Source organism: Synchiropus splendidus, chromosome 1 (genome assembly GCF_027744825.2).
Source record: "Synchiropus splendidus isolate RoL2022-P1 chromosome 1, RoL_Sspl_1.0, whole genome shotgun sequence".
NCBI lineage: Eukaryota > Metazoa > Chordata > Actinopteri > Syngnathiformes > Callionymidae > Synchiropus > Synchiropus splendidus.
This window is the reverse complement of record NC_071334.1, coordinates 2,564,638-2,578,850: the sequence shown is the minus strand read 5'-3', so window position 1 is coordinate 2,578,850 and position 14,213 is coordinate 2,564,638. Positions and strand designations below refer to the sequence as shown.

General features: G+C 45.0%; 2 protein-coding genes across 8 annotated transcripts; both read left to right on the top strand.

The window, feature by feature from the left end:
* Positions 1-690: 690 nt before the first annotated feature.
* Positions 691-4,636, top strand: LOC128752568 (gastrula zinc finger protein XlCGF28.1-like). 2 transcript variants are annotated; one of them, XM_053853919.1, is made up of 4 exons: positions 691-925; positions 1,563-1,743; positions 1,817-3,064; positions 4,401-4,636. In XM_053853919.1, exons 2-4 carry the CDS (start codon positions 1,725-1,727, stop codon positions 4,496-4,498), a joined length of 1,365 nt encoding a protein of 454 aa, XP_053709894.1. In that variant the 5' UTR covers positions 691-925; positions 1,563-1,724; the 3' UTR covers positions 4,499-4,636. The 2 variants fall into 2 exon arrangements, with proteins under 2 accessions (XP_053709894.1, XP_053709904.1); XM_053853929.1 differs by lacking the exon at positions 4,401-4,636 and adding an exon at positions 3,891-4,363.
* On the top strand, positions 2,295-13,806 carry LOC128752325 (gastrula zinc finger protein XlCGF26.1-like). 6 transcript variants are annotated; one of them, XM_053853439.1, is made up of 6 exons: positions 4,751-4,857; positions 5,918-6,584; positions 6,992-7,074; positions 7,381-7,595; positions 9,556-9,675; positions 11,460-13,806. In XM_053853439.1, exons 4-6 carry the CDS (start codon positions 7,577-7,579, stop codon positions 13,415-13,417), a joined length of 2,097 nt encoding a protein of 698 aa, XP_053709414.1. In that variant the 5' UTR covers positions 4,751-4,857; positions 5,918-6,584; positions 6,992-7,074; positions 7,381-7,576; the 3' UTR covers positions 13,418-13,806. The 6 variants fall into 6 exon arrangements, with proteins under 6 accessions (XP_053709440.1, XP_053709414.1, XP_053709432.1 ...); XM_053853457.1 differs by having other exon boundaries at positions 5,918-7,074; XM_053853448.1 differs by lacking the exon at positions 4,751-4,857 and having other exon boundaries at positions 5,911-6,584.
* The last annotated feature ends 407 nt before the right edge of the window (positions 13,807-14,213 follow it).

Sequence of the window (14,213 nt, the reverse complement as noted above, 5' to 3'; positions counted from 1 at the left end):
CTGTAAGGCGGGAGCATGCAGAGGTGAGTGACACATCGTCCACAGAAACACAAAATTCCACCCAGCACCGTCATCCTCTGCACAAACCTGAACTGCATGTCACGATCAAGGAAGAAATGTGTCTTCTCTGCCTCATTGTGTTCAGCAAACAAAAACTTGCTGTATTATTGTTGAAGTAGGCAAACAACCCCCCAAATTACGTCATCGGGGAAAACATCAACAGAATCAGAATCAAATTTATTGCCATGGTCAGTGGGGAGCCCACTAACTAGGAAAGTGCTTCGGAATAAAGTGCTGACAAAAAATAAAATAAAATAAAAAAAACAGTTGCTGTTCACAAATTCAACAGTGTGACGGCCGAGGGGAAGAAGCTGTTCCTGTGACGGGAGGTTCTGGTCTGGATGGACCGTAGCCTCCTGCCAGAGGGAAGAGGAACAAACAGTCCATGTCCAGGGTGAGAAGGGTCGAAGGCTCTGATCCCACCTGCACGTCTCTGGGTCCTGGAGACATACAGGTCCTGAAGAGGTGGCAGGCTGCAACCATCACCTTCTCAGCAGAACGTACGATGCGCTGCAGTCTGCTCTTGTTCCTGGAGGTGGCGCTGTTGTACCAGACAGTGATGGAGGAGGTGAGGATGGACTGGATGATGGCCGTGTAGAACTCCACCAGCAACTTTTCCGTCGCACATGCTGCGCTTTCGCGCTCCAATCCAGTAGGGGGCGGTAATGCACCTCTGAGCTGGTTGCCAAACAAGAAGAAGTGTGCGCGCGCTTGACTCCGCCCTCTCCTCCATTTTCTTCTGCGGGACGATAGACGCGGCTTCCGTTTTTGTTGGTGGGTGAAAATGTCCTGCGGAGGGTGAAAGAGTCCGTCAAACGATGGAGTGACCAAAGTCCCGCTATGGAGATGGAACTCAAGATATCAGGTACGTACACGCGCGCACACTTGTTCGAGCTGCGTAACCCGCTGTTCACGTCCAGTATATGGCGCAGTGACACCGTGTCGGTCAAATCGTGGTTCAAAACGAGTCGTCTGAAGTCTGCAGATGAAAAGCGACATGTGTTACCTAAACATCGGTCGATGTTAAAAAGGTGAAACAGGAAGGGACACGCTGCAGTCCAGCTATCAGGCGCTTCCGCTACTTACTTCCGCGGCTACGTTCTCTTGACGGATTATTACCGGTGGAGGAAATGTGTGGAAAACCGCGAGAAATCCCCAGTAATTTCTCAAAATGATCTTGTTAACCATTAGTGAAGGGCCGACGACGCGGTTCAGAAGCCAGTTGTTGTAGTTTATTTAAAGAATAGAACGTTTATGCAATCATTTTTCATCTTCACATATGAATAATGGAAGACTCAAACAACATTTCCATTGTCATGACGCGCCCTGTGTTTTACCAGGACCTAGTGCCCACACCGGGATTTGAAGAGCCCTTCAGGGCAGTTTTTGTTCCTCAGTGTTTACGTCACACACTTTCAAGGAGTGGCTTCATGTGTCATGTACCAATATAAATATTCAAATGTTTCATTGAAAAGTTTGTTTAGGTTCAATGTTCCTCCCAGAACTCTGCAGCAGCCTCGTACTCTTTGTTTGTGGATCCTCCGGCGGATGAAATGTTCTTCAGAGGTGGAAAGATTCATCACTGACGATCATCTGCTGCCGAGTTTCCACCACATCTTCCTCTGCTGTGAAGGAGAGACGGAAGGAAGAGGATCCTGCTGCAGATGGAGACCCGGAGAGCAGGTACGCCAAGTGCCAACCGCCATGTGGCGACTGTGGACTTATATGCCTACTGAATGTGTTTGTGTCCCCGCAGATGTCCAGTTGCTGCCTGTGATTAAAAATGAAGAAAAAGACTGCATCTCCCGTTCAATCCAGGAGGGACAAGAACAGCATCTCTTTAAAGAAGGAATGGAGGATATTGGCAAAAGAGAAGAAGATGATGTCACTCTGTTCTCCTTCACTCATGTCCAGGTGAAGAGTGAAGATATTGAAACAATGAGCAACATCACTCCACACATAAAAACAGAAGCTGGTGGAGACACCTGTGGAGGAGCAGAAGCAGCCAGTGACTTGGATACACCTCTCCTCCCTGACCAGCAGAGGTCGCCTTGTTCTGACTCTGACACTGATGACAGTGAGGACTGGAGAGAAACCAGTGACACTCAGTCATGTTTAAAGGTTTGTGTGAGAGAGAAGCAAGATGATGTGGATCACAAATCGCCAGTCTGCCCTGGATGTGGGAGGAAATGTTCCTCAAAAGCTGGACTGACTCGACACATGAAGTGCTGCTCGAAGGAACCTTTGACTTGTTCAGTTTGTGGAAAATGTTTTGAAAGGAGACAGTATCTGAAGATCCACATGAGAGGGCACATGGAAGAAACACCTTTCCGCTGCCCTCAGTGCGGTAAGTTTTTTACACAGCGTGAGCACCTGAAAGTCCACATGAGAATTCACACTGGAGAAAAACCTTTCTGTTGCTCCCAGTGTGGAAAATGTTTTATGCGGAGTGAACACCTGAAGGGACACATGCAAGTTCACACAGGAGAAAAACCCTTCAACTGCTCTCAGTGTGGTAAATGTTTTGCACGGAAATATCAATTGAAGTCTCACACAACCATTCACACTGGAGAAAAACCTTTTAGCTGCTCTCAGTGTGGTAAATCTTATACAGAGAGGGGACGTCTGAAGGAACACGTGAGAATTCACACTGGAGTCAAACCGTTTGTCTGCTCTCATTGTGGCGATTGTTTCATCGGTAGACGTCAACTCATGTGTCACATGAGTATTCACACAGGCGAAAAACCTTTCAACTGCTCTCTCTGTGGTAACACTTTTACACGGAACTACCAACTCAAGATACACATGAGACTTCACACCGGTGAAAAACCTTTCAGCTGCTCATTGTGTGGTGAATCTTTTACTCGGAACTATCAACTGAACATACACATGAGACAGCACACAGGTGAGAAACCTTTCAGCTGTTCACTGTGTCGTGATTCTTTTGCACAGCGCCAGCAACTCAAGACTCACATGAAAAGTCACGCAGTTGAAAAAGTAGTCGGTGAGTAGTCTCATTTACCATGTTAACATGTCAGTTCAGAAAAACGAATCATTGCCTTAGAAGCAGCAAAGGTAGCACAAAGCAACCTGGATTATCCAGTTTGGAGTAAAAAATAGAATTAAAAAAAGGAACAGATACCCTTCTAAACACATTGCATTTAGCAGAGAAGTTATTTTTATATTTATTATTGGATGCTGCACTAGTACGCCGCTTGTACCGCAGCGGGAAAACTGGTTCCACTCATTTTTCTTAGTTATTATATTTTTTCCACTGTCCTCTTTAGGTGTCATAAAATGTCTTGAATACAAATTTTTCAAAACCGTCTGTCACGCTTTGAAATATTTCAATTTGACAGCCAAACGTGGTAGTGGTAAAACGCCTACAGCAACAAGATGACTGCAAGTTCAACAATCCGTCGCTTGTGGTTGAAGCCGGAAGGTGTAAACATATAAATCACGCTGCTCCTCCGAACACACAGTTTTGAAATCTCACAGCAAAACATGTGGTTGGCATAAAGCACCAGCAGCAAAACCCTCCGGGTGCCATTTATTTGGAGACGAAAACAATAGTCGAGTACAATGTTCGCCTTTATGTCAAAAAACATTTGTTAAAAATGGAGAAGCATATGATCCAGACTTAGTTAGCTTAATGAAGTATACCAGATACAGTTAGAGCAAGAGTGGACTGGAGAACTAGAAGTCCGTATAATGGGACTTGTGCTTTTATTATACAATGTTAATATTGTTGGAATTGTTTGTGCTACTGATAAAGAAGTTATGGAGGAATGCTGAGTGAGGGAGTGTGGCATGAGAAATTGAACTTACAGGTGCAGCACAATGGCAGGAGCGAAGCACACTGGAGGCCTGAGACTACATTGTAACTTATTAGAGGGTCCAAGTTCAGACGGCGGAGGCTGGGAAGTAGCATCTTCTCCAGAGCTGGTCCTGATAAGAGCCACCTTGGTCCGGAGGAGGGGAGCAAGCCTTGTGGTCGTTGCCATGGTTACGAGGGAGCCAGCGACCAGGACTGGCGTCAACAGCGGAGGACCAATCGGACGAGGACGGAGCCCCACGTGGAGAAACTTGTGTATAAAGGGTCATGACCTCAGATGGTTTTTTGTCGCTCTACCGGACCTCTGCTAAGGCTAAGTCAGGCGTCGTTGCTAACCCAGGATTCTGCTCATGTATTAGACTCCTCTGTCAGGGAATACATTTCTTAGACATAACTTGTTGGATTCTTGGTAGTTATTCTCACGGCTAAATGGACGTGCTTGACTTCAGAAGGTCTCTGAACATCTATATCTCTGTCATTGCTTCTCATTCTTATTCATGTTCAGTTGGTCATGTGTCACTGGACCTTCCTCCTGGAAGGGCAAGATTGGTGGAGGACCTCCATCCTCAACACGACGACCGGCAGATCCAACTTTCTCTTTGAATCCCATCTGTCTCTTCATCGTATCAGCGGACTCTCAACGTTTCTCTTGAATAAATATCTTGTCTCTGCCCATCCATCGAGCAGTGAACTGTAAAAGATGCTGCCTTTCATCCAAGGAGTCCAGCGATTGTTCTGTGACTCGAGCGTCCAGCAGCAGGTAGCGACGAATGAAGAAAGAACATCTCAGTAATGAAGAACCGGAGAAAGAAGTTGTAGTTGGACTCAACACATGAAAAGAGAAACTGATGGAGACAACTGTGAAGGTCCAGAACCAGTAAGCAACTTGGATACACCTCTCATCTCTGACCACCAGAGGTCGCCTTGTTCTGAATCTGACACTGAAGTAACAGGCTCTACAGGTAAGTCTGTCCTCAGGATTCACTGACCTGCTGTGGGTGTGAGAGGTTATGTCATTTGAGGGGTGGTCTCACTTGCCATGTAAAAAAGCAGCTTTTTTGGAGACTATTCAGCTACTCAGTGTGGTGAATGTTTTTCACAGAAACAATGCCTTGATTGTCACATGACACTTTAACACTGGTACCATGTGCACTTGTCCTCTTGTACATTGGATCTTCCTGCAAGTACTCTGTTTGAGATGAAGGCAGATTTAATCTGCTGGAGAGGAAGTCACTGAAAAACCTTGAAGGAGAATGTCACTCACAAACACTCCACCTTTACCTCCAAGACTCCAGCCTGCCACTGGTTCTCTTGGGACAAAACGGTGACAGATGAAACGGTCGACTGCAGTAAAATCCACAGATTGGGAACGATACAGAAACAATGGTGGATTGTTTTCTTCTGTGACCTGAATGAGTTGATCATCGATGTGTTCCATGTTGTGGATCAACGCAAAACTTTCTTGTTTTTACACTGCAGTGCGGAGAACATTTTAATTTTAGTCGTAACTACCCATGACTGAACAGAGCCCCGAAGGAACTTCTTTGGTTTTTAAAGGCTTAAAGAACCATTTATGGAAAAAAAAAGCAGCTCTTCTACACTGGAGGGTGGACATACAAGCTTGTCTCTTGAAGTAGGAAACGCACTGAAGCAAAAAAAAAAAAAGCAATGAAGTAGGAGTCACCTTCAGACTGGTGGTAATGAAGCAATGCGCTGACTGACATCGAAGCTTTCTTCAGGGCTAGAACTTGGTGTTTGGGTTGTTGACAGCCTGGTAGCAGCGGCTCCCTGCTCCACTTCCAAGGCCCTCACCCTTAAATCCACCTCCAACTCTCTATTTCTGCGCTCAACCTCCTTTATTCGGAGCGTAAGTTTAAGATTCTCCGTAGGGGTGGTCGCCTTAAGAGGCTGCGCAGGGAGTTGGGCAGAGCAAAGTCACCTTGTGACTCACCAAACAAACCCTTCTCATTGAATGCGGCACAAATGATCTTTTGTCTTTGTATCTTCTTTCTTTGCATTCAGATGGCACAGAATTCCATTCCAGAATTCCAGCTTTCCTACATCTACTTAATTTCTCTCTCATGGGGTTCACAGAAAACTCATCTACATCAAACTCCATGGTCCTTCCCCACCATAAAAAAAACTGCCAGTAAGACAAGTAGAAATAAGTTAAATACTCACCAAAGTCGGCGGACAAATCAAGGACAAAGCTTGAAGACGAGCCCCCAAAGGAGGACACCACATGACTGTCTCCATTCTTCCAGCATTCCCAATGACTCCAGCAGCAAAGGGGAAAGTAAACAAACGTGTTCAATGCCAACACAGAACAAAGGTAAAATGGAGAGTCCTCAAATGAACTATATGTCCCCTCCCTCTCGAGTGACAAACAGCTTGGCTTCTTGAAGAAAACTCAAAGTGAAAACTTGACGGATACGAAGATGACGATGTTACGTTACAAAGAGCGAACAAAAGCTCTTTAGATACCAATAAACTCAGACTGTTTGTTTGAACTTAAAATGCCAGATTTAACACAAACAAAGAACAAAGACAAAAAGGACAAAACAAAAACCCTGAGTACTGAAAACTGGGCAACAAGCCAACACAAAAGAATCGTCACAGAAACAACACCTTGGGTGTGGTTGGAGAAGAGACAGCATGAGCAGGCTGCAGCAGCAACAGGAACTTACAGGTAAAACTCTGGCTCCAGCGAATCAGCCTCCATCTGGCCACGCCACAAACAACCCCACTCTGCAGGAAGCAAAACTGCAGTCTCATTTGACAGCAACTAATATGAGCCTGGGGTCATAACAGTGTCGTCACACTGTTGTTTTCCTTTTGTGGATCAACATTTATTTTCCTGCTCTTCAGGTGTGTCTCTGACACAATTTAGTCGTGAACTGAACTCTTTCCAGAGAGGAGCACAGAGTCAGGACGTGGTGTCAGAAGCTCCGATTGACTTGAGTGGAACCATCAACAGAAAGATACTGGTCTTAGCATCAAGTAAATCATGGCTAAAGCTAGTTTCGGTGCAGAAAAAATATGGATAATGTGGTGGCTAATCGTCGACTAACTTATGCTAAATATTAATACATGCAGATGGTGAAGTCAAAGTCGGATGGCCGTGATTCAACTGCGGCCCATGTGAGAGCACAACAAAGATGTCTCCTTCAAAATAAAAGGTGATGGAGGGTGCTGAATGTGATCGATTGCAAAGCAATATACAGCAGTGAACAACCACACTCAGTCATTCATAAACCACTGATGTTAGCATTCTCTGAGCCCATGTGGTTCCTTCATCCGTCACATTCGTTCTGCTGACTGATAGTTGTCATATGCAATTCATTCATTCTGAAAGAACTTGGCTGCGCAGTCCATGGGTGTGAAATGGGTATCAGCGTTGAGAATTCTTTTACACTGGAACTGTATTTGATCTATAACCTTTTAATCGATTTCACATTTCTTCATTCTATTGATTTCATTTTCAGGAAGTGATCCGCTTGACTCCGCCCACTCCGCCATGTTCTTCTCCAGAACTCTGCAGCAGCTTCGTGCTCCTCGTCCGTGGATCCTCCGGCGGATGAAATGTTCTTCAGAGGTGGAAAGATTCATAAGTGACGATCATCTGCTGCCGAGTTTCCACCACATCTTCCTCTGCTGTGAAGGAAGAGGATCCTGCTGCAGATGGAGACCCGGAGAGCAGGTGCACGCACGCACACACACACGCACACACGCACACACACACACACACACACACACACACACACACACACACACTCAACAACTGAAGCAGTTCACTCCTCCAAACTAGTAACGTAGTGACTGGAACGTCTCGATCCTCAACTTGAGGGTTGAAGGTGTCGGGAAAATGTCCTCACTTCCCATGAAAAAGTGTCCTGACTCTGTTGGTCCTCACAGTGTCATGTTGACGCCGCACCAGTGTCCCACCTTCTCATATCCGGTTCTTCAAAGAGGCAGCGTGAGAAACAAAACAGTGAAGGTATTTTCAACGGTCACGCGAGGACGGCTGGATCGCGAGATGCATTTGAAGAGAGCAGAAATGGAGGATGAGATCAGATCAGGGATCAGTTAACCCACATATATCTGGGCTCAACCGCACACTGGTGGCTCACTACATGGATGGATGGATGGATGGATGGATGGATGGATGGATGGATGTCCGCAGCAGCTGCGCGTGTGTGTTGATGTGTCACGGTTTCACATGCATTTTTGATTCTACTTTGCAAGTGCTTTTGTGTGTGAAACAGAGAGCAGGGCGGAAGGGATCAGATCATTGAGAACAGACCAGCGATTTTTGCCAACATGTCCAACGATGGTAAAACATGACAGATGGTGAGCAACAACACTCATGTAGAGCAGCATAAAGGACCACTTTCTATAAACATGGTGGAACCTGCTATAATATGAGTGCAGACGTGACAGTTAACTCTCATCAACACTGTTATTATTTTAACTGGATTTAAGTGCATGAAACACTCCATAGGTTATTCTGTATCGTAAGATCCCCAAAGCCCAGGCAGCGGTGTCAGGACCATAGAAGTCGGGTTGGTACATCCCTAGTTAAAGGCTTTGTACAGTGGCCGAGAAGTGCAAAACACAACACAATTAACCGGAAACACCACAAAATTAACTCAAAATACAACACAAATAGCAGAAAACACAACGCGGTTAATAGAAAACACAAAAATATTAACTTGTAATCGAAGTGTTGAGGGCGAACATGTTAGTCCCACCCACCAGGTTCGCAGAGAGCGTCTCTCATTGGTTGCCTTGCCAATGACGATCTCGTCTCTGATTGGACGCCAGCGCACACTTCCTTCGATAACAGGAAGGGAAAATACGTCAGAGCAATGGCTGCTCACGAACCTTCACTTATCGAGATGATTCCGAATTATTTTAATGCAGAGCATGAATATGATGTCATTCCTGACATGCTGTCAACATACCACCAAACAGTCACCGCGTGCGCACACTTCAGACGGGGCTACAAGAGAAGGGATGGATTAACTCGTAGACATGGATATTCGCCACTCGCAGAAGTTACGTGCCATCACAGTAGAATGAAGTGGACCCGGGCGGTTGTGGGGATCTAGAACTGTGTGGCAGGTGCTCCAACACAAACATAAACTACGCGTGAAACGCGAAGTGGTGATGAGCTTGCTGCGACAACTGCATCCACGAGGGACGAATTTGAGAAGACGGCGAAGGTTCATACGACGGACAGATCACTCAGTGGGGCCACATTATATGTGGCACGTCGATGGCTACGATAAGCTCAAGCGCTTTGGTTTGGCCCTGTCTGGATGTATCGATGGCTTTTCCAGGAGAATAATGTCGTGTTTGTGGGAATAAACACCAGCTCTCGCCTTCGTCTCCGAGTGGTGCTCTTGTGTCCAATCAGTGACGAGATCGCCATTGGCAAGGCAACCAATGAGAGACGGCCTCTGCGAACCTGGTGGGTGGGACTAACACGTTCACCCTCATCACTTCCGTAACAAGTGAATGGTTTGTGTTTTCTGCGAATTGCCTTGTGTTTTCTGTCAATTGCCTTGTGTTTTCTGCTATTTGCGTTGTTTTTTTTCTCGAGCCTCCCATGTCGTAATATGATCTCATGAACAAGCGGTTACCTGTTTATTGTCCAGACATCAAGGAGTGTGTGGTCAACCGACTGCTGTGTGACAAGGGTCTGTGCAGAAACCTTCCCGGCTCCTTCAGCTGCTCCTGTCCCAAGGGCTACGTCTTCAAACCTGACTCATGTGAAGGTGAGGGCAAACACTGACGCACAAATAGACACTTTGTTTGAAGAGCTGTGGTCATTAGAACATGTCATTACTGCCAGATGTTCCGCCTTGAGTTTTCTTTTTATTACATGTTTTGCATCAGCAATTTACAATTTGCTATTTCCCTTCCAGCGACCAACAAACCTCAAATATTCACTTTACAATAACACAGTCCAATGATATAGTAAACACTCCCAATACTGCTGTTTTAAAATCTTGCAACATCTCCACCAAACAATCTATTCAGGAAGATGAGAACAGTTTCTGGCATGTCCACAACACGTGAGTGTGGTGACCCATGTGTGCTCCACAATTTCCCCAGCAATTGTTAGGACAGGTCTTATTCATTTTTGCAGCCACCTCTGGTGTCAGAAAAAATCTTGTGACAACTTTCCATTTAAACTCCCGCTATATGTTTGCATGAGTGACATGATGTGCTTCCGTACATATTTGTTCCCAAGTGTCAGTTGATATTTCCAATTCAATTCTTCCTCCCATCATGCTTTAGTCTTTGAGGTGTTGTGGCAGTCCAAGTTAAAAAATATTTGGTAAATTTGACCAATTACTTGAGTTTTCCTATCACCCATTTGAATCTGTTCCATAAATTGTTCCACCTTTTGGGTTCCCTAATTTTGGGCCACTCTTTATGATTTGAGATAAAGCTTCTCATTTGTAAAGTCTGTGTTGGGGAGATGGAATGTTTCTTTCAACTGTTCGAAGGTATGAAAGTTCCCTTCCTCATGAAGCTGGTGAACGTATCTCAGTCCATGCTCAGCCCATTTTCTAAAATTTGAGTCAGTTTGTGATGGGATAAAGCTGCCAATGTATCCGATGTTTGTAAGGATGATATTGTTTTTGTCATTCCAAATTTAATTTTAGTTTTTTCCAAATGTTCAGAGTGGTATGCGTTGTGTTTTGAGTTAATTCTGTGGCGTTTCCTGTTAATTGTGTTGTGTTTTGCCCTTCTCGACCACCGTAGCTTTGCCATCACTATCCTGTGTGTCCCAATACTCCGAAGACCCAGGGCACTCGCCGTTCACCGCTTGATATGGTCCCTTCAAACCGAGCTCTGGAGCTGACTGGAAACAAAGTGGTATACGAAGTGCGGATAGATTTCCAGGATACCAAAGCACTTTCTTTAAAAACAATATCCAATAGGACAACAGGGACATTTTAGTAAAAAGGACGACTCTTCCCTTTGTTTACGTTCTCTCTGTTCCATCCTCACCTCCTCCTCTATGAGAAGGTGATGGTTGCAGCCTGCCACCTCTTCAGGACCAGAGACGTGCAGGTGGGATCAGAGCCTTCGACCCTTCTCACCCTGGTCATGGACTGTTTGTTCCTCTTCCCTCTGGCAGGAGGCTACGGTCCATCCAGACCAGAACCTCCCGTCACAGGAACAGCTTCTTCTCCTCGGCCGTCAGATCGATGAATTTGTGATCAGCCCTTGTTGTTTGTATTTTATTTTATTTCTTATTATTATGTTTTTGTTCATGTTTGCACATTATTCCAAAGCACTTTCCTAGTTTGTGGGATTCTGATTCTGATCTCACGTTAGCGACCCAAAGGGTCTGCCGTGTCCGACAACATGAACAATACAACATGTCTATACAACAGTATGTTTTTATTTCTTCTTAACAAACAACAGTGGGCTAGCATCCATCCTTCTACTGCTAACAGATCTGTCACTGCAATTTGACATTGGGAAAGGTGCATGAGCCCTGTGAAGTGTTTGTTGAGTGACTGAGGTGTGTGTGTCCCTGCAGGTGTCCAGCAGCTGCTGGTGATGAAAGAAGAAGAAGATGCTACTGAGCAGCAGGAGTGCAGCTCCAGTCTGGATCAGGAGGGACAAGAACCTCCTCTCATTAAAGAAGAACCAGAAGAAGAAGATCTAGACCAAATCAAAGAAGAGGCCACCCAGTTCTCCCTCACTCCTGTCCAGGTGAAGAGTGAAGATGATGGAGCAACCAGCAGCTGGACTCAACACATGAAGACAGAAGCTGATGGAGACACCTGTGGAGGAGCAGAAGCAGCCAGTGACTTGGATACACCTCTCCTCCCTGACCACCAGAGGTCGCCTTGTTCTGACTCTGACACTGTTGACAGTGAGGACTGGAGAGGAACTAGTGACCCTGAATCTGCTTCAAATTCAATGGAGGATCCAAATGTTCATGTCAGTGGGAAGAAAGATGATGCTCTCAACACACTGAACTGCTCTGGGTGTGGGAGGAAATGCTCTTCGAAGTCTGAACTGATTGGACACATGAAATCCTGCAGCGGATCTTTGAGTTGTTCGGTTTGTGGAAAATGTTTTGAAAAGAAACGTGATCTAAAAATCCACATGAGACTTCACACAGGAGATGCACCTTACAACTGCTCCTACTGTGGTGAGAGGTTTACCCAGCAGGAAACAAAGGAAGAACACATGAAGATTCACGCTGGAGAAAAACCTTTCCAGTGCTCTCAGTGTGGTAAATGCTTCATGCATCACTATTACCTAATGCAACACATGAGAGTTCACACGGGTGAAAAACCTTTCAGTTGCTTGCAGTGTGGTAAATGCTTTTCACAGAAGGGGAATCTGAGTACTCACCTGAGACGTCACTCGGGTGTAAAACCCTTCAGCTGCTCTCAGTGTGGTAAGTGCTTTTCACTAAAGGGGTCACTGAATAGTCACCTAAGACTTCACACAGGTGAAAAAACATTCAGGTGCTCTCAGTGTGGTAAGTGTTTCAAGCAACATACCACACTGAAAACACACTTGAGAATTCATACTGGAGAAAAGCCTTTCAGCTGCTCTCGGTGTGGTAGATGTTTTACAACAAAAGGGAGTCTGTGTACTCACCTGAGACATCACTCTGGTGAAACACCTTACAAATGCTTTGAGTGTGGTCAGAGTTTTGCACAGCGTAAAACATTTAATGTGCACAAGAAAGTCCACACTGGTGAAAAACCTTTCAGATGTTCTGAGTGTGGAAGATCTTTTTCTCAGAAATGTCACCTGGATGAACACATGAGAATTCACACTGGAGAAAAACCGTATGGTTGCTTGCAGTGTGGTAAGTGTTTTTCACAGAAGGGTTCCCTCAATAGTCACCTGAGACTTCACACAGGTGAAAAACCGTTTAAATGTTCTCATTGTGGTAAGTGCTTCAAGCACCATACTACACTGAAAACACACATGAGAATTCATACTGGTGAAAAACCTTTCCACTGCCCCCAGTGTGGCAAGTCTTTTGCACAGCGTGGGACTTTTAAGTTACACTTAAAGGTTCACATGGATGAAAAACCGTTCAGCTGCTCTCAGTGTGGCAAATGTTTTACCCAGAGTGTTGCCCTGAAAAACCACATGATACTTCACACTGGAGAAAAACCTTTTAGTTGCTCCCTGTGTGATAAACAGTTTGCAACCAAAGGTAACCTGAGCACTCACCTGAGGCATCATTCTGGTGTAAAACCATTCGGCTGCCCTCATTGTGGTAAAAGTTTTGTTCGGAAACATCACCTCACGGGACACATGAGAGTTCACACTGGCGAAAAACCCTTCAGCTGCCCTCAGTGTGGTCGGTCTTTTGCTCGTAAAGGTCACCTGGACGGACACATGAGAATTCATACTGGGGAGAAACCTTTTGTTTGCTCTCATTGTAGTAAATGTTTTAAATTGAAACAGTACCTGAAGTGTCACATGAGAGTTCACTCTGGTGACCAGCCTTACTCTGAGTGACCACGTGTGTATTTGACAGTTGACAGGACTGTTTTATTGTCCTTGTCTAATTATGGAAGAGAGTTTAATATTTCATATACTGGTAATGACATTGAGGCTTCTTTCGTCCTCTGGTCTATGTTTTCTACATGAGAGACGAGTCTGCTCACTGCAGTGTTGTTCATTTTGATGATAGACGCAGTTCTGTAGATGTGTTTATTTGAGCGTCACCTGCATATGATCCTGTTTTCATGTTTAGTTCTTCAAAGAACATTGTGTGAGAAGAGACTTTTCTTTGTCAGTTCCCCCGTATTTCACATTATCACATCGTGCATCAAGCAGTTTTCTGTTTTGACTGACAGACGGATTTTAGCAACACTAAGATAAATGATGCGGCCAAAGTCATGACATGTTGGATGAATTGTCTGAATGATTTACTTTAATAAACATCAAATGCAGGAAAGAATCATCATCATGGAAATGACCCGCTATCATCTGTGTTCTGGGAAAATAATCAACATAAAAAAACATTCAAACATGATATATAAGTGATACATGAGAGATAACCGTTGCTAAGGAACCAGGCCAACCTGATGAGAAATGGGCTACTGGAACAAGACACAGATTAGAAGGAAGATTAAGAAGTAAATGGAAACCTACAGCCTCGAAAGAAATCGGAAGCAAAGTTGCCAAGTACCTTCAGAAGATCTGCTAGATGTGAATGCTTTGATCACCAGCAGCTGCTGGACATCCCTACAGAGACTATCACTGAGATCAACAGGTTGTTTCACAGTACAGCAACAGTCATCCTCGAAAT

Bases quoted from the DNA above. Each gene is read 5' to 3' on its own strand.
- LOC128752568 (XM_053853919.1), top strand. The intron at 3,065-4,400 runs GTGAGTAGTCTC...ATTCATGTTCAG, and splicing joins CGCAGTTGAAAAAGTAGTCG to TTGGTCATGTGTCACTGGAC.
- LOC128752325 (XM_053853430.1), top strand. From the start codon at position 9,525: ATGAACAAGCGGTTACCTGTTTATTGTCCAGACATCAAGGAGTGTGTG. The intron at 9,676-11,459 runs GTGAGGGCAAAC...GTGTCCCTGCAG, and splicing joins CAAACCTGACTCATGTGAAG to GTGTCCAGCAGCTGCTGGTG.